Source organism: Telopea speciosissima, chromosome 6, assembly GCF_018873765.1.
Source record: "Telopea speciosissima isolate NSW1024214 ecotype Mountain lineage chromosome 6, Tspe_v1, whole genome shotgun sequence".
NCBI lineage: Eukaryota > Viridiplantae > Streptophyta > Magnoliopsida > Proteales > Proteaceae > Telopea > Telopea speciosissima.
The window spans coordinates 45555365-45578383 of NC_057921.1; the positions used below are offsets into that span (position 1 = coordinate 45555365).

General features: G+C 40.6%; 3 protein-coding genes and 1 pseudogene across 4 annotated transcripts in view; all 4 read right to left on the reverse strand.

The window, feature by feature from the left end:
• Positions 1-13392, reverse strand: part of LOC122665017 (craniofacial development protein 1-like) — a 37801-nt gene extending 24409 nt beyond the window's left edge. Inside the window, exon 1 of the mRNA XM_043861070.1 lies at positions 13223-13392. Coding sequence (XP_043717005.1) covers positions 13223-13318 — 96 coding nt within the window. The 5' untranslated portion in view covers positions 13319-13392. The remainder of the gene's footprint in view (positions 1-13222) is intronic.
• LOC122665817 (craniofacial development protein 1-like) overlaps positions 1-23019 on the reverse strand; it is an 82132-nt gene that overhangs the window by 52537 nt on the left and 6576 nt on the right. Inside the window, exon 3 of the mRNA XM_043861951.1 lies at positions 21244-21354. Coding sequence (XP_043717886.1) covers positions 21244-21354 — 111 coding nt within the window. The remainder of the gene's footprint in view (positions 1-21243; positions 21355-23019) is intronic.
• LOC122665014 lies at positions 4295-7914 on the reverse strand (annotated as a pseudogene).
• The window catches only part of LOC122665015 (cytochrome P450 CYP736A12-like), a 33220-nt gene continuing 23221 nt past the window's right edge, over positions 13021-23019 (reverse strand). For both annotated transcript variants that reach the window (XM_043861069.1, XM_043861068.1), the window contains one exon: positions 13021-13041. The gene's annotated coding sequence lies outside the window, so the exon portion shown is untranslated. The remainder of the gene's footprint in view (positions 13042-23019) is intronic.

Below are 23019 nucleotides of genomic sequence, written 5' to 3' on the forward strand. Positions count from 1 at the left end.
CTACTTTGTCGATTCCCTCATGTATTACTGCCAGATGTAGGAAGGGATAGACATGTGTCGCCGACACCCTTTGCCTGAGGGAACCCTGTCGCTGCAAAGTGTGATCGCATTCTTTGGTTCATCAATGACTGAGACTCAAGCAAGTCAAAGTCGGTGTTCTGGGAATGCGAGAACACTTTGTGAGTGAAGGAGTTACTCAACATGGTCACCATTGCCCGATTGGGGAACACCAAGATTGAGACTGTCTGTGTATGGTCGGATCGGAATCTAGATCCAGTGTTGTTTTGGAAATGGTTTTGCAAAAATCTATTTTACATAAAATAATAGATTATATATGATTATTTGAACAAAGTGTTTTATCGAGTTTTGCGGGACCCGATCAGATGCTCAGACACTCTCATATGGACATGTACTATGGATTGGGGTTTGGCAGTTCAAGTGTACATGCCCTAGATTCCATAATGATGGTGTTGATTAGTGGGGGGGTTGTAAATGATAAATTGTTATCATGTAGGGAGTTATTTAGAATTTACTAAATTAATTAGTTCCTTATTTAATTAATGGATATGGTGCTAATTATAATCATCCATAAATTTAAATAAAGTAATTAATTAAAACTTTCCCTATTAGATTCTACTTCTTCACTTTTTTGAAGCACTTTAAGTTTAAACAGAACTACCAAACAAAGAGAGAGAGAGAGAGTTAGACTCTCACAAGGATTAATCCTAATCCTATCAGGGTTTTTAATTAAACCTTGTCTCTATATAAGGGGACCAAAAAATGCAGAGGGGGCACTGCTCCACGTTTTCTGCCTGGCCCCCTCTAGTCTGCTTTTTGGTCTCTCTCTCTCTCTCTCTCCCTCTTGTGATCTCTCTTCTTCTTCTTCTAGTTTCTCTCTACTGCAATTGAGAGTTAGGGTTTGAGAAACCCAGATCTGTGCTTGAAGAATTGGAGAGCATCTGGGATTGGCTTGAAGAACCTTGGTAGCATCACTGGAGGTTCAGATCTGTTTACTTGGAGCGCTCATTGGAGGAAGCACCATTGTCTATTGGAGGAACAACACTTGATGCTCACCAGGTTAGCAATTCTTCGTGAATTCCTCTTGATTTAATTATTGATTATTCATGGGATGCGAAAGAAACCCGAATCGATTTATTTTCGCTGCGCATTCGGGTATGGGATGGATCCCTCTTTCCATGTGATGGATTAAAGATGAATTTTCTCCATCTATTTTGGGTTCCTTAATTGCATGGGACACAAAAAAGTAGGGCAGGGCATTGGTTTGACAGACCAAACCCTAAATGGGATGCACTAGGGTTCCCATGAGTGACCATGGTAAACCCTAAAATTTAAATAGGGCGCCCATGGGCAATCATGGGCTAACCCAGGGCGTGCAATACCCTAATTGGTTTATAATTGGTTTCCCTAGGGAAGCATGACTTGATCCCATGGACCGTAGTTTGACCTACAGCAAAAGAGTGTCTTGGGAAATTACCATGAAACCAAACAACTTTTCCCCATGCCACTTTGGGGCCATGAAATCTAATAGAATCCCAACCTGATTTGGCAAAAAATTGCCTTGACAAACCAGGTTTCCAACGTACCTTATCCGAAACAGAAACACGAAGTCTCCGTAAACTTGTGAACCTGGACCAAATATCAAGAAGCACCTTGGATGCTGGGGGGGGCTGGGTCCCAGTTTCCATCATTGAGGATCAAGTGCACCAAGGCATACCTATCTGAGTCTGAATCTGAAACATAACGGATAACGATCACCATACTGGTTCAAGAGCACCCCAACAGGGACAAAGGGTCCAGCCAAAGTTTGGTGGCCTCCCACCTCCAATGGTAGGTTCCACCCATATCTCTGCTTTGGATCTAAGAAGGGTCCTATCAAAGTCTTGGGTTATTGTTGAATCCTGAAAAAGCAATTGTGAAGACTTGATCAATGCCATGGAAATTGATCGATTTAGTGGAAAGTCCAAGGGTGGAATCTCTTGGTAGTGGATGTAGGCAAGTTATTGAACCAGTCTAAATTCATTGTCACTCATTGTCTTTTTCCCACCTGCTCAATTGTAGTTCACACCCATTTATTACAACCTTTGATGCTTCATTTGTTGAGTTGCGTAGTTGCGTTTTCATTGGTTTTTGTTGTCTCACAAATGCCAATATTCAAGAGGGATTGAACCTACTCCTCATGAATATTAAAATTAGGCTTCCAGCACTGAAACCTGATTGATTAACCTTTGAAACACACCGAACTACACCTCCAAACCTCCGCAATATCCCCCTCAGAAGTGAACTGGAAAATCACAAACCCCTTCCCCAACATGTGCATGATCACTCCTTCTTTTAGATTTCACTTGTCCTTCGCTTCCTTCCGCAAATCATCGAGAGACGCCAATCAAAAATTAACCCTTCCAATTAGAGCATTGTTAAGAAAACAACACCCTTAGAAGTGGCGATTTGCAGAAGAAACCGAAATAAGAAAGAAAAGAGACAACACACAACGCACAACACAAAGGATTTATGTGGTTTACCCCCAAGATGGGAAGCTACGTCCATGGCAGAGCAATAGAACAAGTTTTCACTATCTATAAAAATGTTACAAACCCTCTCTGTCAGCCCTCCCAGAGAAAAGAATAATATATAGAGAAGCCCTAACCTAGAAAGTACAAAAATACCCCTAGAGCCCAAAAATGACCAACTAGTCAAGGTCGGACCAAAACTAAACATATGTCGAAATACATATTGTTTCGAAGGTATCAAATTGGGAAGATCCATATTTTTCACATTTCTTGGAGGTGTGTACCAAAACCAATGTTGAATTCACCCTTTGTGATGGATTTCTCTATAAGCAAATCGACTGTGTGCCAGGTTCTTCCCTTTGTTTGAAGATTATTACTGAAGCATAATGAGGGACACTTTGGTCTTGAAAAGATCATTCAGTTGATGACAATTCGTTATTTTTAGCCCCATTTGAAATGGGTGTTTAACATTTTGTGATGCGATTTAGGGTATGTCAAGTATCCAAGGGGCAAGCTACCAATGATGATTTATATAGGCCAATGCCTACTTCGAAAGCTCCTTGTTGTCTTTCCTCCACACCAAAGAAAGAGAAAAGAGTGTGAGAGATAAAGTAAACTTGAAAATGTGAAAAAAAGAAGATACCTCAAACATAACATCTATGAGACTAAGGTATCCAAACATAATACATCAACCGCGGTATATCCCAAGTATAATTTTTCTTAACCTTAGGAACCTCAATTCTAATTTGCCCTTTATTTATTTATTTATTTTTTGGATATATGTGTTATCAAACATAAAAAGATGCGAATCAAGAGAATTCTTGTCCTCCCACAACGATTCCCAAATCTGAGAAGTCACCAAGCCCTGCTGAAATTTAAAAATTCTATTGATGATTCTACAGATTTATTAAAAGCCAATAAAATAATTGAATCAAGATTTGTTGTCATAAAACATGCAATTATCATATGTCAAATTTTCTAACAAAACTTTACCAGTATTTCTATAACTGGTCAAGAATTCCAGGCCAAGTAAATTTAGCATATTTTTAGCTAGAAGTCAGCAAGAGAATATATTAAACTATTGAAAAGTAATGATACAATACAATGAAAATCGAATTTAGCTCGTCTCCAAGGAGGCGTGCGTCCAAGGTGCTGCCAGGGGGCATCCAGCGGTTGAGCTGTGCCGTACGCATCTCGGCGAATCCCAAGGGATGTGTGCAGCCCAGCCCAACGGCTGGCAACACTGTGGGCGTTCCCTGCTCCCTGGAGACGGTCCTGATCCTGAAATTCCAGTGAGCCACTACCCCACCTTCGGCATTGCCATCAACAAAATAATATTTTCACAACTCATCCCATCTTAATCTGCCTACTAGTCTATCACAGCCCAACCCCGCAAATAGAGGTGCGCCCCAACAAAACTTACATCATATTTGATTCTTAAGATTCACAAAACTTAACATTGATGGATATGCTTCATTTATTTATTTATTTATTTTATAGGTACTATCAAGAAAACAATTACAACTCAAAGGCAGATTATAAGAAGAAAAAAGCCTCCAAAACTAAGAAAACTCTTAGAACCACAAGACCGGAACGGCTCACAAAGACCAAACCAAAAGCACCCATAAGTCAAGGAAAACCCATTGGGATCAGATCTCCGGGGGTATATGCCTTTCAATCCAGATTGGATGAACACCCCATTTTTGAGCTAGGTAGAGGTTCCTAGGGGATTTCCTACCCATCTTAACCTTCCTGCTTCATCTCATTCATTGATAAAGCTTGCGAGGAAGACGAGGGATGAGAAGGATTTCAAGTGGGGTTGCCTTGAGATTGGTTAACCCAGAGCTCTCTGTCATATCCACAGGTACATCTGAAGGGGTTGCAAGCTCAAACCCTTGAAGCAAACGAGCAAGAATCAAGTGCACAACTTGAGTAGCAAAAGAAACCCCAGGACACATTCTCCTGCCAGACCCAAACGGTATTAATTCAAAATTTTGACCCCGAACATCAATGCCTTTGTGGCTTGTAAGAAATCTCTCTGGCCAAAATTCATCTGGGTCGGACCATATACGTGGATCTCGATGGATCTTCCATAGATTTGTCACTATACGGGTCCCGGCCAGGACCCGATAACCAGCTATAGTGCACTCTTCCATGGCTTCATGTCGTCCAGATAATGGAGCTGCAGGGTATAGCCTCAATGTTTCCTTGACAATGGCTTGGAGATAATCCAATTTAATGATATCTGATTCATCTACCTTTCTGTCCTTGCCGATATGCATGTCCTACTCCTCTTGTGCATTTTTCAGTACATGACGATTGTTGAGTAATAGTGAAAGAGCCCATGTAAAAGTCACCACAGTAGTGTCATTGGCTCCTATAATCATATTCTGCAAATCTCAATTTATATATTAGAACAAAGAAGAAATTTTGAACATGAAAACCAATTCTGAACAGATCTGATCAGTGCACAAACACACAAGTATTAAATGGGCTGTTATTGCCTTTGGCCCAATAACCCTATTACTAGTGAGCTAGTGTCCCTTCAATCTCTTTCTTAACCAACATAATTGTCAAGTTGGCATATTTTAGCAGCAATAAAATAATTAACATGAGAGAAAAAGAATGTTGTCATGCTGTGTAATGTACGCTAGTACCTCCCGTGTCTATTTGTAATCTGACTAATCCCCTCATAGCTTTTTTAATTTATTTTATTTTTTATTTCTAGATGAGTCATGCAAACTCACTAGTAAGGGTTTCAATTGCTTCAATTCGGACGGTTCCCAATATTCGGGACGCGTCTGTATGGTATCAGTGCCAAAGAGGTCAATTCTGATCCGAAACTATCCCTTTCAATTAATGGGACCAAACTTAGGTCCCGGTCCAAATTATTAATGAGACGACGGTACCATACTGTTCCTAGACGATTCTACGCACTGTAGAAAAATGAATAGAACTTTAATGGTTCCTGATAGGGGTGCAAATTTGGCTCTATCGGCCCGAACCCGCCTTGGCTCGCCCCGAGCCCGAACAAGGCTTGGACTAAGATACATGGCCTTGAGGGCAGGTCAGGGCTGGAAATTTCAAGCCCTGAGTCAGGGTCGGGTCGGCTAGGATTAATGCCTTGGGTTGAGTCCGGTCCGGCCCAGTCCGACCCTATTTAAGTTATACTATAAAATATATATTGTTATACTATATATATTAGAAACTTTAAATGTCACACGTACTTTGTTTTATAATATATTATATATAAAGACAATAAGTGATACAATATTTATTATATCTATTATTTTATGTAAAATTGATAATTTTCTCCCCAACCCAACCTAACTCAGTCCAGTCCATGCATCTCTCCCTTCCCACACTCTATGATCAGAGCCAATCAAGGTCAGCTCGGCCCGACCTTGAGGGTGGGTCAGGGTTGAATTTTCTAGGCCCTGAGTCAAGGTCGGTTCGGGTCAGGTTGGGCCGGGCCTTGACCCAGCTAAGGGGACTCAGGGTCGAGCGCTAGGGGTGTCAATGGGTCGGGTTGGGCCGGGCCTGCCCTAAACCCTAACCCAACCCTAGAGGCCTTAACCTAAACCTTGACTCGACCAGACCCTGCCAGGGCCAAGAAACCCTCAACCCAGTCCCGACCCTGCCAAGGTTTTTCCTGACCCGACCCGCCCCTGATTGACCCTGATAGGGTCGGGCAGGGTCAAGTTGGCCCTGATTGACCCTATCTTGACCCTGACGCTGACCTTGATTTTGTCTGTAATCCCATGTGCCTTTAGGGCTTTTTTTGTCTTTTGCTTTTTAATTTTTTTATTAGGCTATATATATAAATAAATATTAGACCAAAATATATATATATATATATATACTTATAATTAATACATGGTCGGGTTGGGCCGGGCCGGGCTAAGGCTGGGATCTAAACCCTGACCCGACCCGACCCTGCCAGGGCCAAACTATAACTAAACCTAAACCCGCCCTCAGGGTTGAAAAATCAGGGTCGGGTCAGGGCTAGGCTCAGGGTGGGTGCGGGCCAGCTAGGCTTTATTGACACCCCTATTGGGCGGGGCTTTTAAAAAGCCCAACTCAACTCGACCCTGTTGTAGCCCTACTTCCTGATGAGATCAATCCATTATTAGTGTTGTGGATCTATTCACAATTGTGAGGTCCAAGGTATCCCTTACTTTACAAAGCAACTTAGAATACAAAACTATGATAAATTCATGGTTTTACTTCTTCAAACTCCTTAAGATCAAATATAAGCGTCTCAAAATGACAACTAAGAATTAATGATGACTAAATAAAAAAGTGCATATATAATTTTAGTGCTATCATTATGTAAGTTTATAGAAACAGAACTAAAGGTCCATCAATTAAAACCTTTACAAGAGAAAACTAATAGGGCTCAACAATACTTACTAAGCAAGTCGCCTTGATGACCGTATCCGCATCATAATCAAACTTAGAGTCTTCCATGATGGATATCATAACATCCATGAAGTCTTGTTCAATCCTCATCTTGTTGCTGCTCGTGGATGATCTTTCTCGCCTATGCTCATCCAGCCATCCTTGGAGTATAAAGTCCATGTTCTTAGCCAACCTCTTCATATGTTTCTCATATCCTTGCACATCCAATTCCTCAAGAAAGGGGAGATTATCAGACATGATAAATATGCCAAAACAATGAAGACAATCTCTAATTCCTTCTTGGCACATCAACCTTTCCTCCATATTGCACTTAGTATCATTCCCAAAATATCTCTTTCCAGCAACCATTCGAACAATAATATTGAGTGCCAAATCCCCAAGCCACTTCTTCATATCTACCCAAACCCTGCATGCAGAGTTATTCTTCTCTGCCCACATCTCATACAACTCTCTTATGGATGTTTCAACCTCTGAGATTCGAACATGTTTGAACATCTCAAGCCGATGATTCGAGAGAAGCTCAAGTGTAGCTATCTTGCGAACCTCACGCCAATATGGTCCATAATGGCTGAATCCAAATAAGGCATAGTTATAGCCCATGTACTTAGTGGCAATGGACTTGGGTCGAGTAGCTAGAGCTCTATCATTTATAGTGAAACACTCCTTTGCTACTTCCCAACTACTCACCACCAATGCATAATGCATACCTAGCCGGACTGTGAATGCTGGTCCATATTTGTCAGCCATTGCTCCCAAAGTGATGTGAGGAACTGAGTTCTTTCCTAATAGATGAAGGTGACCAATAATTGGCCATGCCCCGGCTGCTTCAGGTGCAACCCTTGTAGTACTAGTGTTGGTACTAGGGTCTTTTCGCCTCCATTTTCGGAGGTAGTAAAGAAATACAAGTAAATGGAGGAAGAAACCAACCATGAGGGACTGAAGAAGAGAATTCATAACTGGTTTTCTGTGTCTTATAATCACCTTTTTCTTTCTTTTCTTTTTTTTTTGTGAATATAAAATTTATTCAAGGAACTTCAAAGAATACTAAGGTTTGGGAAAGGACTAAAAAAACAGAGGATAAAAAGGGGTATTATGATGCCAGGAACGAAGTTAGGACGATTGTGGGGATAGTTAAGGCGAAGAAATATGAAGACCGAGCAACAAGACCCCTGAAGATAGGCCGTCACAACAAGGAGATTACACTGGAATAGCAAAGGAACTAGGCAATTGCCAACAAACAGCAAGGTGCCTATTCCTAGCAGAGGCTGGGATACCAGGGAATCTAGAACCGAAGACACTCCTTTACTCAAAACCAATCACATTCCAAATGAGCTGGTTTGATCTGGACTTGAACGTTCACCTTCTCAGATTTCTCTCATATCAAATATGATACATAAAAGCACAAAAAACAAGTTTACCAATCGCATCAAGTCCTTGAAATCAATTGAGTAAAGGTATGAAAGAAATTGAAAGTGCCAACGTTCATATATATAGAGATAAAAACCATGTGATAAACAATAGCTCTATCTTTGTCTCTTTAGGTGGAGGATAGTGATTGTAGGTGGCCCAGTGGGTCCCCTTGTTGGCCCTAGTGGGTCTAGTCTGCCCCCAGTGTGGGGCCTAGCACCCAAAAAAAAATCTTGCAGAGATCATCTCCCCCACTAATTCATTGGTTTCTTCTGCAAGAGTTTCCCTTCGACTTCCCTCTCGATCAAGAAGTCTTAATATGGATGGAATTGCAAGTGATCGAATCTTAAGCTATTATTGGTGGCACAACAGAAAAGTATGAAATCCTGATTAAGTAAACCTACCATTGTCTTTGACTAAAAGCAATAAACTCTCGGGTCCACAAGAAAGAAAGAATAGAAAGGAGACAAAGAATCCTGAATTTTTCCACGTCTAGATTCACATAAAAGTCCCTTGCCGTGTTTGATTATGTTGAAAATTTTATAAAGTATTGGGTTCATCAACTTAATGGATAGTGAGATGTTAACCTCTAGTGCAAATGGGCAGTAGGTTTAGAAAGCTGCCAAATAAGATATGACATTTTTGTAAATTCATATAAGTTTCAGAAACAGAAATTACTATGTGTTATCAAATGCGTTTTTTATCTAAAAATTGACTTTGAAATAGAAATTTCAAAAGTTATTTTTGGAATAGAAACATGGCACAGAAATGAAAATGTTACCAATCAAAGTGACCGCAAAATTTCTTTCTCAAAACTCTGAATGTATTGATAATTCTTATCATGATATGATGGCAATGGAAGGGATAATAATACAATTTGATCATGTCTTTAGAAATTTAAGAATCATCCAAAAATACAAAATGTTCATGTGGAAATTGTTGAGACATTGGATTGCCACTAGGGATAAGTTGTATCGGTCAATGAATGTAGATGACATTTGTCTTCAATTTGATCACGTCTTTGGAATTTTAAGAATCATTCAAAAATACAAAATGTTCATGTGAAAATTGTTGAGAAATTGGATTGCCACTAGGGATAAGTTGTATCGGTCAATGAATGTAGATGACATTTGCCTTATCTGTCAAGTACATTGACAAGAAGACTGGATTTGAGCAAGATATGAGTACCTCCAAGCTCCATATCATTACCAATGTTGTTAAACAACCTTGTTAATTTACATTCTATAACAAAATCTGATGTGCCTTTATAATTTCAGTTTTCTCCATAACCTGTTATTTCTTGTGGAATGCTCGAAATTATTGTTTAATATCCAAGCGTAACATTAACCCTATAAGCATCTTGAATAACATTAATTGATGGATAGGAGATTTAGGCCTATTCCAGTCCTTTTACTCCATGCATGTTGAGTTAAATCCTAAAATCAGATTTTATGGCCCTTACTGGTATGATGAACTGCTCTTATCATAATTATGCATTCATTATATTCTGTGATGGTAGTTATTCCAATGATCCTAGTGAAGCAGAGTGGACATCAGTTATAGTTGTTGTTAAAAAAACTTGTGATTGTTACTTTGGACTTTGGATATGAAGGGAGCGCACAAGAAGCAGAAGCAAGGAGAATGCTCAAAGGACTTCAAGAAGCAAGGCAGTAAGGACTTTGATATTGTGAATGTTTTAAAACAGGAACATCGTGTGGTTTCCTTGGCCCATAAGCTTGCTTCGAGGGCAGGATGGAAAGTCTGTAGGACAATATTAGATGATGTTGTAGTATCTTTTATTTCTGCTTAGTGGTTTTTCTCATGCTTTAAAAAAAAAAAAAAAAAAAAAAAAAAGGAGATTAGAATGATGGTAGGGTTGAGTCGTGCCACCGGTCTCTCTCCTTAAGTTCGTAATCATCCTCTATAGTGAAATAATGTGTCCTTATAATTTGATCTCCCAGATACAACAGCCATTTTAGGTCCTACCAACATATGTTGCACTCACTGGGCACAGCAGCGCTGCTGTAACTGCAGTGGATAAAGGTCCACATTCAAAGATGTCTACTACTGAATCAATTGTCCCCTCCAATTCCTTCAATTCCTCACATGAGGCGGAAATGATCACCCTATCCCTGCCTAAAAATACTGCCCAGGGTGGAATCCACTCCCCCCTATTAGAGAAATTGGAGGTGATAATTATTCATGTACTAATAGCCAATTCGTCCTCTATTTATTGAGGGAAGGTGTCGTTCGACCATCACCAAACCAGCATATACCCCCCTTGGGGAAAGTTCGTCTAGATTCAGCTCAGCCGAACAACCGACCATCGACCGCCGCTTCTTCTTTGAGTTTAAATAGTTAAATCCATGCACGTAAGTCAAAACCATGTATGTAAAATATAGAGGTATTTTCATCTTAAAATCATTTTAAACCCTTTTAAAGTACAACCACTTGGAAAGATCAAACCAAACCCCTTACCTGTTTAATTTTTCAAGCTGGTTTCATTCTCTCGCTCCTATCCCTAATTTCCCATTTTTATGGCTCCATTTGTTTCCATGTAAAAATGACTGAATACAAGTTCTCTTGTAATATAGGATATTTCACAATAAATAATAAAATTGACATTGAGAAACAAAAACATTTTAAAAAACAATTTGCTAGAAAAATTGCACCCAAAGAAACAGGGCCCTAGTAGAAATACTATCTATTTTAGAGTCAATTTCTCTACCAATTTAACCAGCATTCCATTTCCACCCTTTCTGAAAATGCAAAACAGTAAAAATTTTGCAACTTTTTTTTTTAATAGGCAATATCAAATTTATTCACAAGAACGGTAAAAGAACAAGAAGAATGTACAAGCCCTAGGAGCCGAAAGTGGACTTAGGAGAACAAAAACAACGTTAAAGGGATTCCCATGCACTCCATGTAATAATCTGCAACCTCGCGTCATTTCCGGGACTGTTAGTAGCCCTGTTGAGTTACTTTGAAGCAAAACTAGCACTTCATCAAAGAGCAACAAATAGAATCTGGCATTCTGGAGTCAGAAAGCTATGGTTCCTCTCACATATCCACTCTCCTCTTGGCCTGCATGGCCAGACGAGTACCCCGTTCCCGCTCAAATTCCCGGTAGTCGGTCCTCTGCAGAAAGGATACCTTATCCAGATATTGGATTGAACTCTTCATGTAGGCTCCCAACTCCTCTTCCAGTTCCTTGTTCTCTTCTTTGAACTCTCCCCAGTCTTTTTTCGTCTTGTCAAGAACGGTGAGCTTCAGTTTCTTCTTGATCTGTTCAAGAACAGCATCAACAGCAGAGACTGGTCCAGCTGAAGCTTTGGCTTTTTCAGCTGTCTCGTTTGAGTCAGAATCAATAAGCTTCTTCACTTCAATTTCCTGACCAGCAAAGTCTCAGACCTCCTTGATCTGTGACATGGAACAAGATATTTGTAAGAACAAATTATAATCACCTTCATGACGGACAGGCCGCAATGAACATATATATATATCTGACAATATTTTGAAAATTGAAGAGTTCTCAAATTAAATACGAAGATAGAAGCACACCAATAATTATGAAAAGCTAAAATAAACTGGCAATTCATCATACTAAATGATCTGGCAGTCTCTAAAATATGATCCAATTTCAAATTTCTTTGTAATTTTCAATAGACATGGATAATTTCAATTTCCCAAAGCTCAAAAAACAAAGATTGCAAAACTGTATTCTAATGCAACAAGGGATCCCAAGCTACCTGATGCCTAAAAATTATCATGTAGATATACCAGCAAGGACCACCGAAGAAGCACAATTGGTAACTCAGCCTTATCCCAACTTAATGGGGTCGGCTACATGGATCCAACAAAACGAAGTCGGGAAAAATGAAATCAAACAAGAAAAAAGGGGATAACGAGATGGGAAAAGAGGAATGGGGGATGAGATGAGATGAGAAATGAAATAAAATGAAAGATGGAAAATGAAAGATGGAAAATAACAGCAAAATGAAGGATGAAAGTAAGAGGCAGGAGGCACAGCCCAGCAAGTCAGGAGAATCTCAGCTAAATGGAGTCTACAACATGGATCCTCGCCCTCCAATAGGCTCAATCCGAGGTCATACTTGATGCAACACCCAGACAATACATGTCCTTCCTCACCACTTCTCCCATGGTCATTTTAGGCCTGCCCCTAACTCTTTTAGCTCCTTCGATCGGAATCATATCACTCCTCCTTACTGGGGCATGATCTCACAACAATATCATGACCAGTTCAGCCAGACTGGCATTATCTCTCACACGGTTTAATATTCATCATTATACCTCAGTTTTGGCATTGTTTCAAGATTTGCGAAATAAAAACAAACTCTGAATTTCAAACTTCAACAAATATAGAAATTTAATGTAAACAAAACTTGGTTCGACTATAATTCAATTATTGGAAATTCGGTCAGACAGCAATAGAACATAAGATGGTTTAAATCTCAAGATTCACATCACATTCACTCTAGGTAAAAATCAAAATGAAATCCTATAACTTTTTTAACTTTTCCAAAGATTTCATCCAAAAAGTTTGTTTATGCCTAACCTAAACCAGTCAAATTACAAAACGTCTAATAAATTGGATGTTTAACAAATTTTCTTTGAAATCTAAAACTTTTTTACAGGAATTCCTTCATATAGTTCATACCAAAGGCTATTTCAGATAGACCTAAATGAACCATTAAAGAAAGAATTAGACACCCATAGTCACTACAGCTGAACCAATGAACAAATGCATTTACCTCTATCTTCTCTCTGTTCATGGCAGCATTGGCAGCAGCAGCAGTAGCATCCTTGACAGCCATTAAGGCAGCAGCAGCAAGTTTCTTGGCCTCCTCGCTAGTACAATTTTGTGAAACAGTAGGTCTCTTCTGTGGAGAATCTTGCCCAGGTGATCCAGTCTTCTTGGGTATCGGTCTAAGAGCAGTCATCCAGCTCTACAAAATAAGATGAAGGTCAAACAAGGTCCTAGCTATTAATTACTTCAACAGTGCTTTAGAACAGCTATCTACAGTAGGATAAACAGAGCTATCTCACATGGGAAGTCTTTTGCTCCATCTTTTTAATAGTTGAAGGAGGCTGATTTGTAAATAACTGAGGATTCTTAATTGATACACCCTTATTTAGTTGTTCCCATACAGCATTAACCTGGGCTTCCTTTCTGCGATAATAAGAAAAAACACACATAAGACAACCATAGCACAGGCCTTATTGGCCTGCGATTATGTCCAAAATTGGCTCAATGGTGTCTTTGGTTCAATATGGATAAAACATCACTTCTCACTGATTGAAGACTCAGAAGGCATATAGTAATTATGATCTTGATGGTGAATAACAATGTGGACCATTACAGTTCATATGTGCGTGATAAAGAAAATTCATTTCCACTGGTAGTAAATTTCTTCAGTTTAAGAATTTCAAGCAGGCTGGTCATTCTGGTAATGTAGGATGCAAACATGATATTGCACGAGCTTCACTGCATGTACAGCTAGATTGCTTTCAAAACCCAATTTGAAATGAGGCTATGCTTATTGGGTCGACTCCCCTTTTTAATATTTCATATCAGTTCTTGTATAAATAAAAATAGTGTTTTCAATTGAATTATGTAAAAAAAATTGACTCCTGTATCACTAGAGGAGGAAGATCAACTTGCATTTAAAATTTTAAACAATGAGCACAATGATAACAGAAGCACCATCTCATTTAAATGAAGTGTTGACTCTGAAATCACAACTTAAGGTGTGATTGGCCGCAGTATTCTTAAAGAAACATCTCCTCATCTTTATTATCAGAAAACAGGTTCTTTGTTTCTGTGGAACACAACTTCTACAAAAATGGAAGTTATTCCCTCATCACCTGTTTCTCCTGGAAACCAAACAATGGGTTTGATGTAGGACAACACATGAAGAAGAAGAAGAAGAGGCCAAAGCACTGTTCACGTGAATTGTGTCACAGCCCGTATTTTCCTTGTGTGGAGATATTTTTTAGAAGATTTTGTGGGCCCATCTGTTAAGAGTACTTAGTTTCAGGGGTATATTTGTACTTAGACACTTACTTATGTATTTTATGTGCTATTTGTATTAGGCTAAGGGCCTGAGTGTAATTAGATATTCTTCTCAATATAAGGCTGTTTGCCTCAAGTTGAGAGACATAACAGATTACACCAAATCGTGTTTGAACTTTGCCTCCCTTGGAGCTTTTCTTCTCTCTTCTCTTTCTCCTCTAAAACCTAACACCATCAAGTGGAGAAAGATTCTATCCTAATGCTGCCATAGTTTAGGTTCTATTTTCAGTTTTAGAAAGTATATTAGGTAGTTTCTAATTTCAGTTTGTTTCTATTTTTATTTCCTTGCTTGTTTAGGAGGTTGATTCTATAAATCCTAAGTAGTTGCTATTTTCAATTAGGTTCTACTTTTATGTTGCAAGATTTAGTTTCTATTTTCCACCAGTCAAGTTAGCTTCTTGAGGAGCAAGTATAAGCCCTGTATTTATTGTAAAGGCTTTTAGAAGCCTCAGAACAATTTTATGAGTGGAATGAAAAGTTTGCTTTGAATGCAGAGATTCTCTTGTCCCTTACGAGTGACATGAAGGGCCATTAAGAGCCTGGCTGAGAGAGCCTAAACCCATTATCCCCCTATTTTATATTTTCTTATCTTCTCTATTTTCTCTACCCTTACAATCGATCCTTGTGCTGTTGCTGTTCTCTGCTGCTCAATACAATTGCTGTAGTTAGATATTCAATTTGAATTTGATTCTTCCCCTTATCATTGCATGTGATAGGATAAAGTTGTTAAGGAGACAGCATAAAATATGGGATTGAATTTTTCTGTGTATATTATTGTTATGTATGACTCGAATTCTTGGACCCGTTTCGAAGAATGACCCGCTCCGACATTTTTGGTGGCGACCCCAATGGAACTTTTTCTGAGATCTGTGATGGTAGCAGAGCGGCCCAAGCCCGGAGCCCATCACTGATCTTGTTGGGGGTGTGGGGGCGGTACGGTTCGACCCGACCCGATGGATCGACCCGGATCCGATGGAGGAGTATTGATGTTCCTTACCCGCTTTATTGTAAAGAGAGGAAGATTTTGGGGTTTTCGTTCTAGGGTTTCTGAGAGAGAGCAGCAACAGTGATTTGGGTGTTCTTGAGAGTTTCCATTGTAATTTTTCTCCGATTTGCATAGTGAATCATTTTCGTCTTCGCCCGTGGATGTAGCACACCATATTAGTGTGTGAACCACGTTATATCTCTGTGTTCTTTTGCTTAGTTCTTGTTTCTTTTCGTGATTTTGTTGGTGTTTGCTATAACAATTATTAATGTAATGAGCAGTATATATACAAGAGAGTGTAAGGGTCAATCACCCAACAAATATGGAAAGGACCTAATCTATTCCTAAGAATATGTTACAGGATCAATTATCCTAATCAAGGGTAGGTAAGGATCAATTATCCTAGTCATAGGGTAGGTATGAAAACTCATATAGTAATACTCCCCCTCAAGTTGGAGCGTGCAGGTTACAAACGCCCAACTTGGAGCTGAGGTAATGAAACGGTTCCCGACCAAGTGACTTGGTGAAGAGGTCGGCCAGCTGATCAGAACTAGGGACCTTAGTAGGTTGTATAAGGCCTCATTGGAGTTTCTCACAAACCACATGGCAGTCTATTTCAATGTGCTTGGTGCATTCATGAAAAACGGGATTAGATGCTATATGAATGGCCGCCTGATTGTCACAATATAGAGGTGTGGGGGATGTAGGAGGAATCCCTAAGTCGGTCAACAGGGCAGTCAACCAAGATATCTCACAAGTTGCAACGGCCATGGCCCGATACTCGGCCTCCGCAGAGGAACGTGACACAGTAGTTTGCTTCTTTGTCTTCCACGAAATGGGGCTAGAACCCAATAGGATGCAGTAGCCAGTTATGGACCGGCGAGTCATAGGACATGTGGCCCAATCAGAGTCACAGTAACCATAGAGCTGCAGCGAAGTAGCTGAAGAAAAAAATATGCCTTGCCCTGGTGACGCTTTCAAGAAACGAAGCAATCGATGCGCAGCATCCAAATGTGGTTGGCGGGGCTGATGCATAAATTGAACTGTATGAGCAATCTCAGGGCGGGTGACAGTAAGGTAAATATAGTGCCCAATGAGACGGCGATAAAGGGACGGATCTGGTAATAAATCCCCATTGGAATCTGTAAGGCGTAAATTCTATTCCATAGGTGAGTCCGCGGGTTTGCTCCCAGTGAGACCACAATCTGATAAGATGTCCAAAACGTATTTCCGTTGAGAAAGATAAATTCCTTTGGAAGAGCGGGCAACCTCAATACCCAAAAGATATTTTAAAGGACCAAGATCCTTGATGCGGAAATTCTGAAATAGGAAATCTTTGACGGAGTTGATCAATTGAGCAGAAGTGCCAGTGATGATGATATCGTCCACATAAAACACAATATAGACACATTCATTATTCCTCTGTAATATGAATAAAGAATGGTCGGCCTGAGACTGAGAGAATCCGAATTGTATGAGGGCGCCTGAGAATTTGGAAAACCACTAGCGCGATGCCTGTTTCAAACCATATAAGGACTTAGTAAGCTTGCAAACAATATTCTCCCCCTTGCGACGATATCCGGGGGGAGGTGTCATATAGACATCCCCCTCAAGGTCCCCATGTAAGAACGCATTGTGAACGTCCATTTGATGTAACAACCAGCCCTGAACAGAAGCCATAGCAATAAGAGTGCAGACTGTCACTAGCTTGGCAACAGGCGCAAAAGTATCATGATAATCAATGCCTTCCACCTGATTGTACCCCTTGGCGACGAGGCAAGCTTTATAACGCTCGATGGTGCTATCAGAGCGGCGCTTGATCTTGAATACCCATTTTGACCCAATTGGTTTTTTTTCCCTAGGGTAAAGGCACCAGAGACTAGGTATTATTCTCAGATAGGGCTGCAATTTCAGCTTGCATCGCATCACACCACTGCGGATATTTCATTGCCTCGGCAAAGGTTGCAGGTTCACCTGTGCTAGCAAGAGAGGAAAGGAAGGCAACACGTTTGTGGGAGAAACAGTTATGTTGTAAATAGCTGTTGAGAGGGTGAGAAGTACCTTGGACCAATGCCGAAGAGGGTAGTTGCGAAGGAGTAAATGAGACATGATAATCATCGAGATGCTTGGGTGGAACCCGTTGTCGTTGGGGACGGGTAGGTGGTAAAGGAGGGGAATCGGCCAAGGAGGGGTGGGATGAAGTGGATGGAAGTGGAGAAGGGGTACCGAGAAGTTCTAAATCATCCGTATCAACATCCACTGTCACATTGGGGCAAACCAGGGGTGTAGGAGAAGGAACATTTTGGAATGGGAATATGTTCTCATGAAAAGTGACGTCACGGGTTACCAGAATTTTTTTGGAATCCAAGTCATAAATACGATAACCCTTTTGGCCAAATGGGTATCCTAAAAATACCCCGGGCGATGCTCTTTTATCAAATTTGTGCTGGGCGGTAGTGTTGCGGACAATACAAAGGCAACCAAACACCCGTAGGTAAGAGAAACTGGGTTTTATACCAAACAATAATTCATGAGGGGTCTTCCCACGCAACACAGGGGTGGGTAGGCGATTGATGAGATGTGTAGCGGTGAGCACACAGTCGCCCCAAAATTGTAATGGTAAATGGGCTTGGAAACGTAGCGCCCGGGCAACGGTGAGAAGATGCCTATGCTTGCGTTCCACCACCCCATTCTATTGTGGGGTGGAAACACAACTCAATTGATGGATAACCCCTAAATGTTGAAAAAATTGGTTAATGGGATGATTTAAGAATTCGGTACCTTGGTCGGAGCGAATAATTTTTATTGTGACACCAAATTGTCTTTGAATCATGGCAAAAAAGGCCTAAACCAAAGTTGGAACTTCGGTTTTGGCTTGCATAAGGTATAGCCAAGTGCTGCGAGAAAAATCATCAACAATAGTTAAAAAATATCGTGCTCCAGATAAAGAGGGGGTACGATATGGTCCCCAAACATCCAAGTGAATCATATCAAAGCATGCAGTGGTAGAAATAGAGCTATTTGGAAATGGCAGACGATGCTGCTTAGCAAGAGGACAAATAGCACAAGGGCATTGCTTATTATTATTAAAATAAATATCCGGAACTAAAAGTTTTAAAGAAGGGAGAACAGAGGAACCCGGGTGACCCAGGCGGCAATGCCATAAATCATTTGAGGATCCAGATGCTGCAACAATCGGGCATGGAGTAGCATCAAAGTAGTAGAGATCGCCATGTCGTTTACCCATCGCAAAAATCCTCTTCGAGCGAGGATCCTAAAAAGCACAAGAAGTGGAAGAAAATTTAACTTCACAAGAAATGGTAGAAGTAATTTTAGGGATCGAAATTAAATTGAACCGAAAAGTAGGAACGTAGAGAACAATTTCAAGAGTTAAATTGGGAGATAAAATAATAGTACCAATATGAACAACAGGTGTTTGGGTACCATTGGATAAGGTAATGGGTAATGGAGAAATAGGCTTAGAAATATTGGAAAATAAGGATAAATCAGAGGACATATGATCTGTTGCGCCAGAGTCAATTATCCAAGGATTAGAGGCAAAAGAGGATGCTATACAAATGTTACCTGCAAGGTTTGCGAGAGGATGAGGGTTACCAACAGGTAGGAGAGCCAAGAGCTGTTCAATCTGGGCAGCGGACAAGGTTGGTGCAGAAGAGCTGGAGGCCGCGGCAATCAGAGATGATGGGCGTGCAGGGCTACAGGGTGCGGTAGTGGTGGTGTTCTTAGGAGTGGGACGACCATTGCGGTTGTCAGGGTACCCATGCTTTTTAAAACAGCGTGCCTCGGAATGACCATCCTTACTGCAAAAATCACAATGATAAGCAGGCCTATTGGAACGTGCAGTGGAGCCCTTAGAATAACCTGTAGCCATGGCGGCGTGTTCCACCTGAGAAGATGGGAGGGAATGGATCGACCGTTGGCGTTCTTCCTGCAGTAAAAGAGAATATGCCTTGGCAATAGTAGGCAATGGATCCATAAGTAATATTTGGCTGCGAACAGCGGAGTAGGATTCATGGAGCCCTTGTAAAAAATCCATTAAGGAATCAGTCTCGACCTGGCTTTGAAGAGTGGCGGCAGTGCCACAAGTGCAAGTGGGCATGGCTCTGTATGATGAAAGCTCATCACGAAGGCTCTTCATCTTAGTGTAATATGCAGAAATGGAGTCAAGGCCCTGATTCAAAGTGGAGATGGACCTGCGGATTTCAAAAATCTGGGGTGCATTCTTTTGAGAAAATCGATCATGAAGATTGAGCCAGGCATCACAAGCCGAGTCGATCCAAAGTATGCTGTGAGCAATGTTAGGAACAATGGAATGAACTATCCAAGATCTCACCATGCTATTGCAGCGAGTCCAGTGTGGGAGATCAGGAGAATCAGAAGCGGGTTTAGGCAAAGAACCATCGAGGAACTGCAGCTTGTTCTTAGCCTCCAGCGCCATGACCATAGCACGATGCCATGTCGGAAAATTGTCACCATCAAGGATGGGGGTGACGAGAGGAGTGCCAGGCTGATCCGATGAATGCAAAAAGTATGGAGAATGAGCAGGAATGGCCGCGGTGGGTGCGGCAAGTATGGCCGTGGAGGTTGAAGATGAATCATCTCCAGGCATGATGAAAAAAATGAAGAAACAAAATCGGTTAGGCTGATACCATGTTAAGGAGATAGCATAAAATATGGGATTGAATTTTTCTGTGTATATTATTAATGTAATGAGCAGTATATATACAAGAGAGTGTAAGGGTCAATCACCCAACAAATATGGAAAGGACCAAATCTATTCCTAAGAATATGTTACAGGATCAATTATCCTAATCAAGGGTAGGCAAGGATCAATAATCCTAGTCATGGGGTAGGTATGAAAACTCATATGGTAATAAAAGTGTATTTATAATATTGCTTTCAACGTTACAAGATTTACAGTTACAAAGGAACGTGTTCACGTTGTGCCCAACACTTCCTATTATCTAGAATTGTTATAATCCTTAGAAGATGGAACCTCTCCAACGGTTGTTGACCTTCTCAACATATTTAAATTTTGAAGTTTACAGATGTGAAGACTCCTTGAAGGCCTGAATCAATCTCCAATCACCTCAAGGACTGCTGCTACATACCTTGCTGCTCTGCTGTTCTGCTCTATTTCTCCAGCAAACTTCAACCCTCAATTTCTCTGCAACCAGAACTCAGTTTCAGCAGAGGTTTGGAGGGTTGAATCACACAACGAGGAACTCCACTCGATCCATTGTTTGAAGACCCAGTTTCCACTGGTTTGCAAGATCTGCTACAACTTCTAATTTTGACTCCATCTCATATCTCAGTTGTTAGCTGTCAGAAAATAGGCAAAGATTTGGAGCACAGATCCTCCACAACTCCTCCTTCACTCGATCCCAATCTGGTGAAGTTCTGCTAGCTGATTTGGTTTTATTTCTCTATATTACTAATTCTGATTTTATTGCTATTTTGATGTTCTGCTGCAACCTATCATCGATCCTACTGTAGAGTGGTTCTTACTTGAACCCCTTCTACATTAGGGTTGCACATTACTCATCTTATCCCAATAACCGCTCCTGCAGATAAACACCCCTAAGAATTTTTGGAGTTCATACACATAGCAGCAATAATATAGATGCAGGCAAGCACTATAAATGCTGTATTGACAACAGATACCAAGATATGCAATAAGAATGTTTCTAAAGGCAGCAGATAAGAAGCTTCCCAATATGAAGATTATATAGGAAATAAATGAATATTAAGAACATCTAAATAAGGGAAAATACCTAAATACTTACCATTTTCATCAAGTTGGGCCTGTGGATTGGGAACAGCAGCCACTTCTGAAACTTCCCGGACAGATGCAACTGAAGCCTCATCTTTTCCTCCTACATTACCTGCATCATGGTGTCAATCCAGGTCACCCCACTATAGAGATTAAATCTACAATGTCCAGTTTAGTTTTACAGGTTCATGACCCAGATCAAGAATATATGCAAAAACTTTTTGCTACTATTATTACTAAAAGCCCAACCATAGCCACTTGTGGTTAAACAAATCATGGTTGCAAAAATGGGTGTAAATGAAAGGGTATGAGGGCAGGTGCAACAAATAATTCAGCTGAAAAACAATAATTCTTTTTGCATTTTAAATTGCTTTTAATGATATTGCAAATGGGGCTAAGTGGCTAATGGGACTCTAATCTCCTAACAGTCTAACTTTAACAGAAGACCAGAAAAAGGATATCTCAGGGTTTGAAAATATAGGACAGAAACAGAGACTTACTCCTCTGGTACTGCTGCTGGCACCTTAGGTTTGCATCAGAGACTTAGCACGGTATCACACTTGGAGGCTACAAAACAACGAAAGTCTCGATTTTGAACCTCTAACAACTTCCGACAAAAGATTGCAACTCCACATCATTATGCAACCTAGCTAATGGTTCTGGTTTTGTTGTTAAAGATCCTAGTGTTTCTTTCTTGCCAAATGTGAGCAATAGTTGCACCAATGGAGTCCAAACCAAACTTATAAGAGACCCAGCCTGCCTCAAGCAAGGCAGTAGTGATGGGCCTTCTGCTATCAGGGCAAAGGGCCCTAAGTTCCTTCCAAATGGAGGCACCAAATGGACACTGAAAAAAAACAGATGATCCCGACTTTCCAAACCAGCCCAACAAAAGCTACACGAGAGGGTTTGAAAATGCTACTCTTCTCCAATTGATCCACTGTGGGTAAAGCATCAACTAAACAACTGCAAGTAGTAGAAGAGTGTCTCGGGATATTACCATGGAACAACTTTTCCCCATGCCACTTTGGGGCCCTGAAATCTAATAGAATCCAAGTTGATTTGGCAAAAAATTGCCCCGACAAAGCAGGTTTCCAACGTACCTTATCCGAACCAGAAATACTAAGTCTCTGTAAACTTGTGAGCCGGGACCAAATATCAAGAAGCACCTTGGATGCTGGGGGGCCTGGGTCCTAGTTTCCATCACTAAGGATCAAGTGAACCAGCGCATAGCTGTTTGAGTCTGAATCATAATAGATAACGATCACCATACCGGTTAAAGAGCACCCCATCAGGGTCCCAAGGATCCAACCAAAGTTTGGTGGCCTCCCACCTCCAATGGTATGTTCCACCCATACCTCTGCTTTGGATCTAAGGGTCCAGCCAAAGTCTTGGATTATTGTTGAATCCGGGAAAAGCAATTGTGAAGACTTGATCAATGTCATTGAAAAATTGATCGATTTAGGCTATGTTTGGTTGGCAAGAAATTGATAGAAAAGAAATGAAAAAATTAAATTTTTTTTTTTTAACATGAGGAGAGAGATAGACACATAAATCAATCATTGTGTCATGATGACAAAAAACCCGATTGGACAGCTGGAGGTCCCTATAATGATCATACTCCTCCTAGAGACCAATAACGGTGTTATAATACCTAGAGATAGTCCTGTCTCCCTACTTCATTGTGATAAACTTCTATAGGAGTTGATAAACCTTAGCTGAGTCACCCACTCAATTAGAAACACTATCCCAACTATCCTTGGTTGTCTCATTTCGCATAAATCTCCTACCA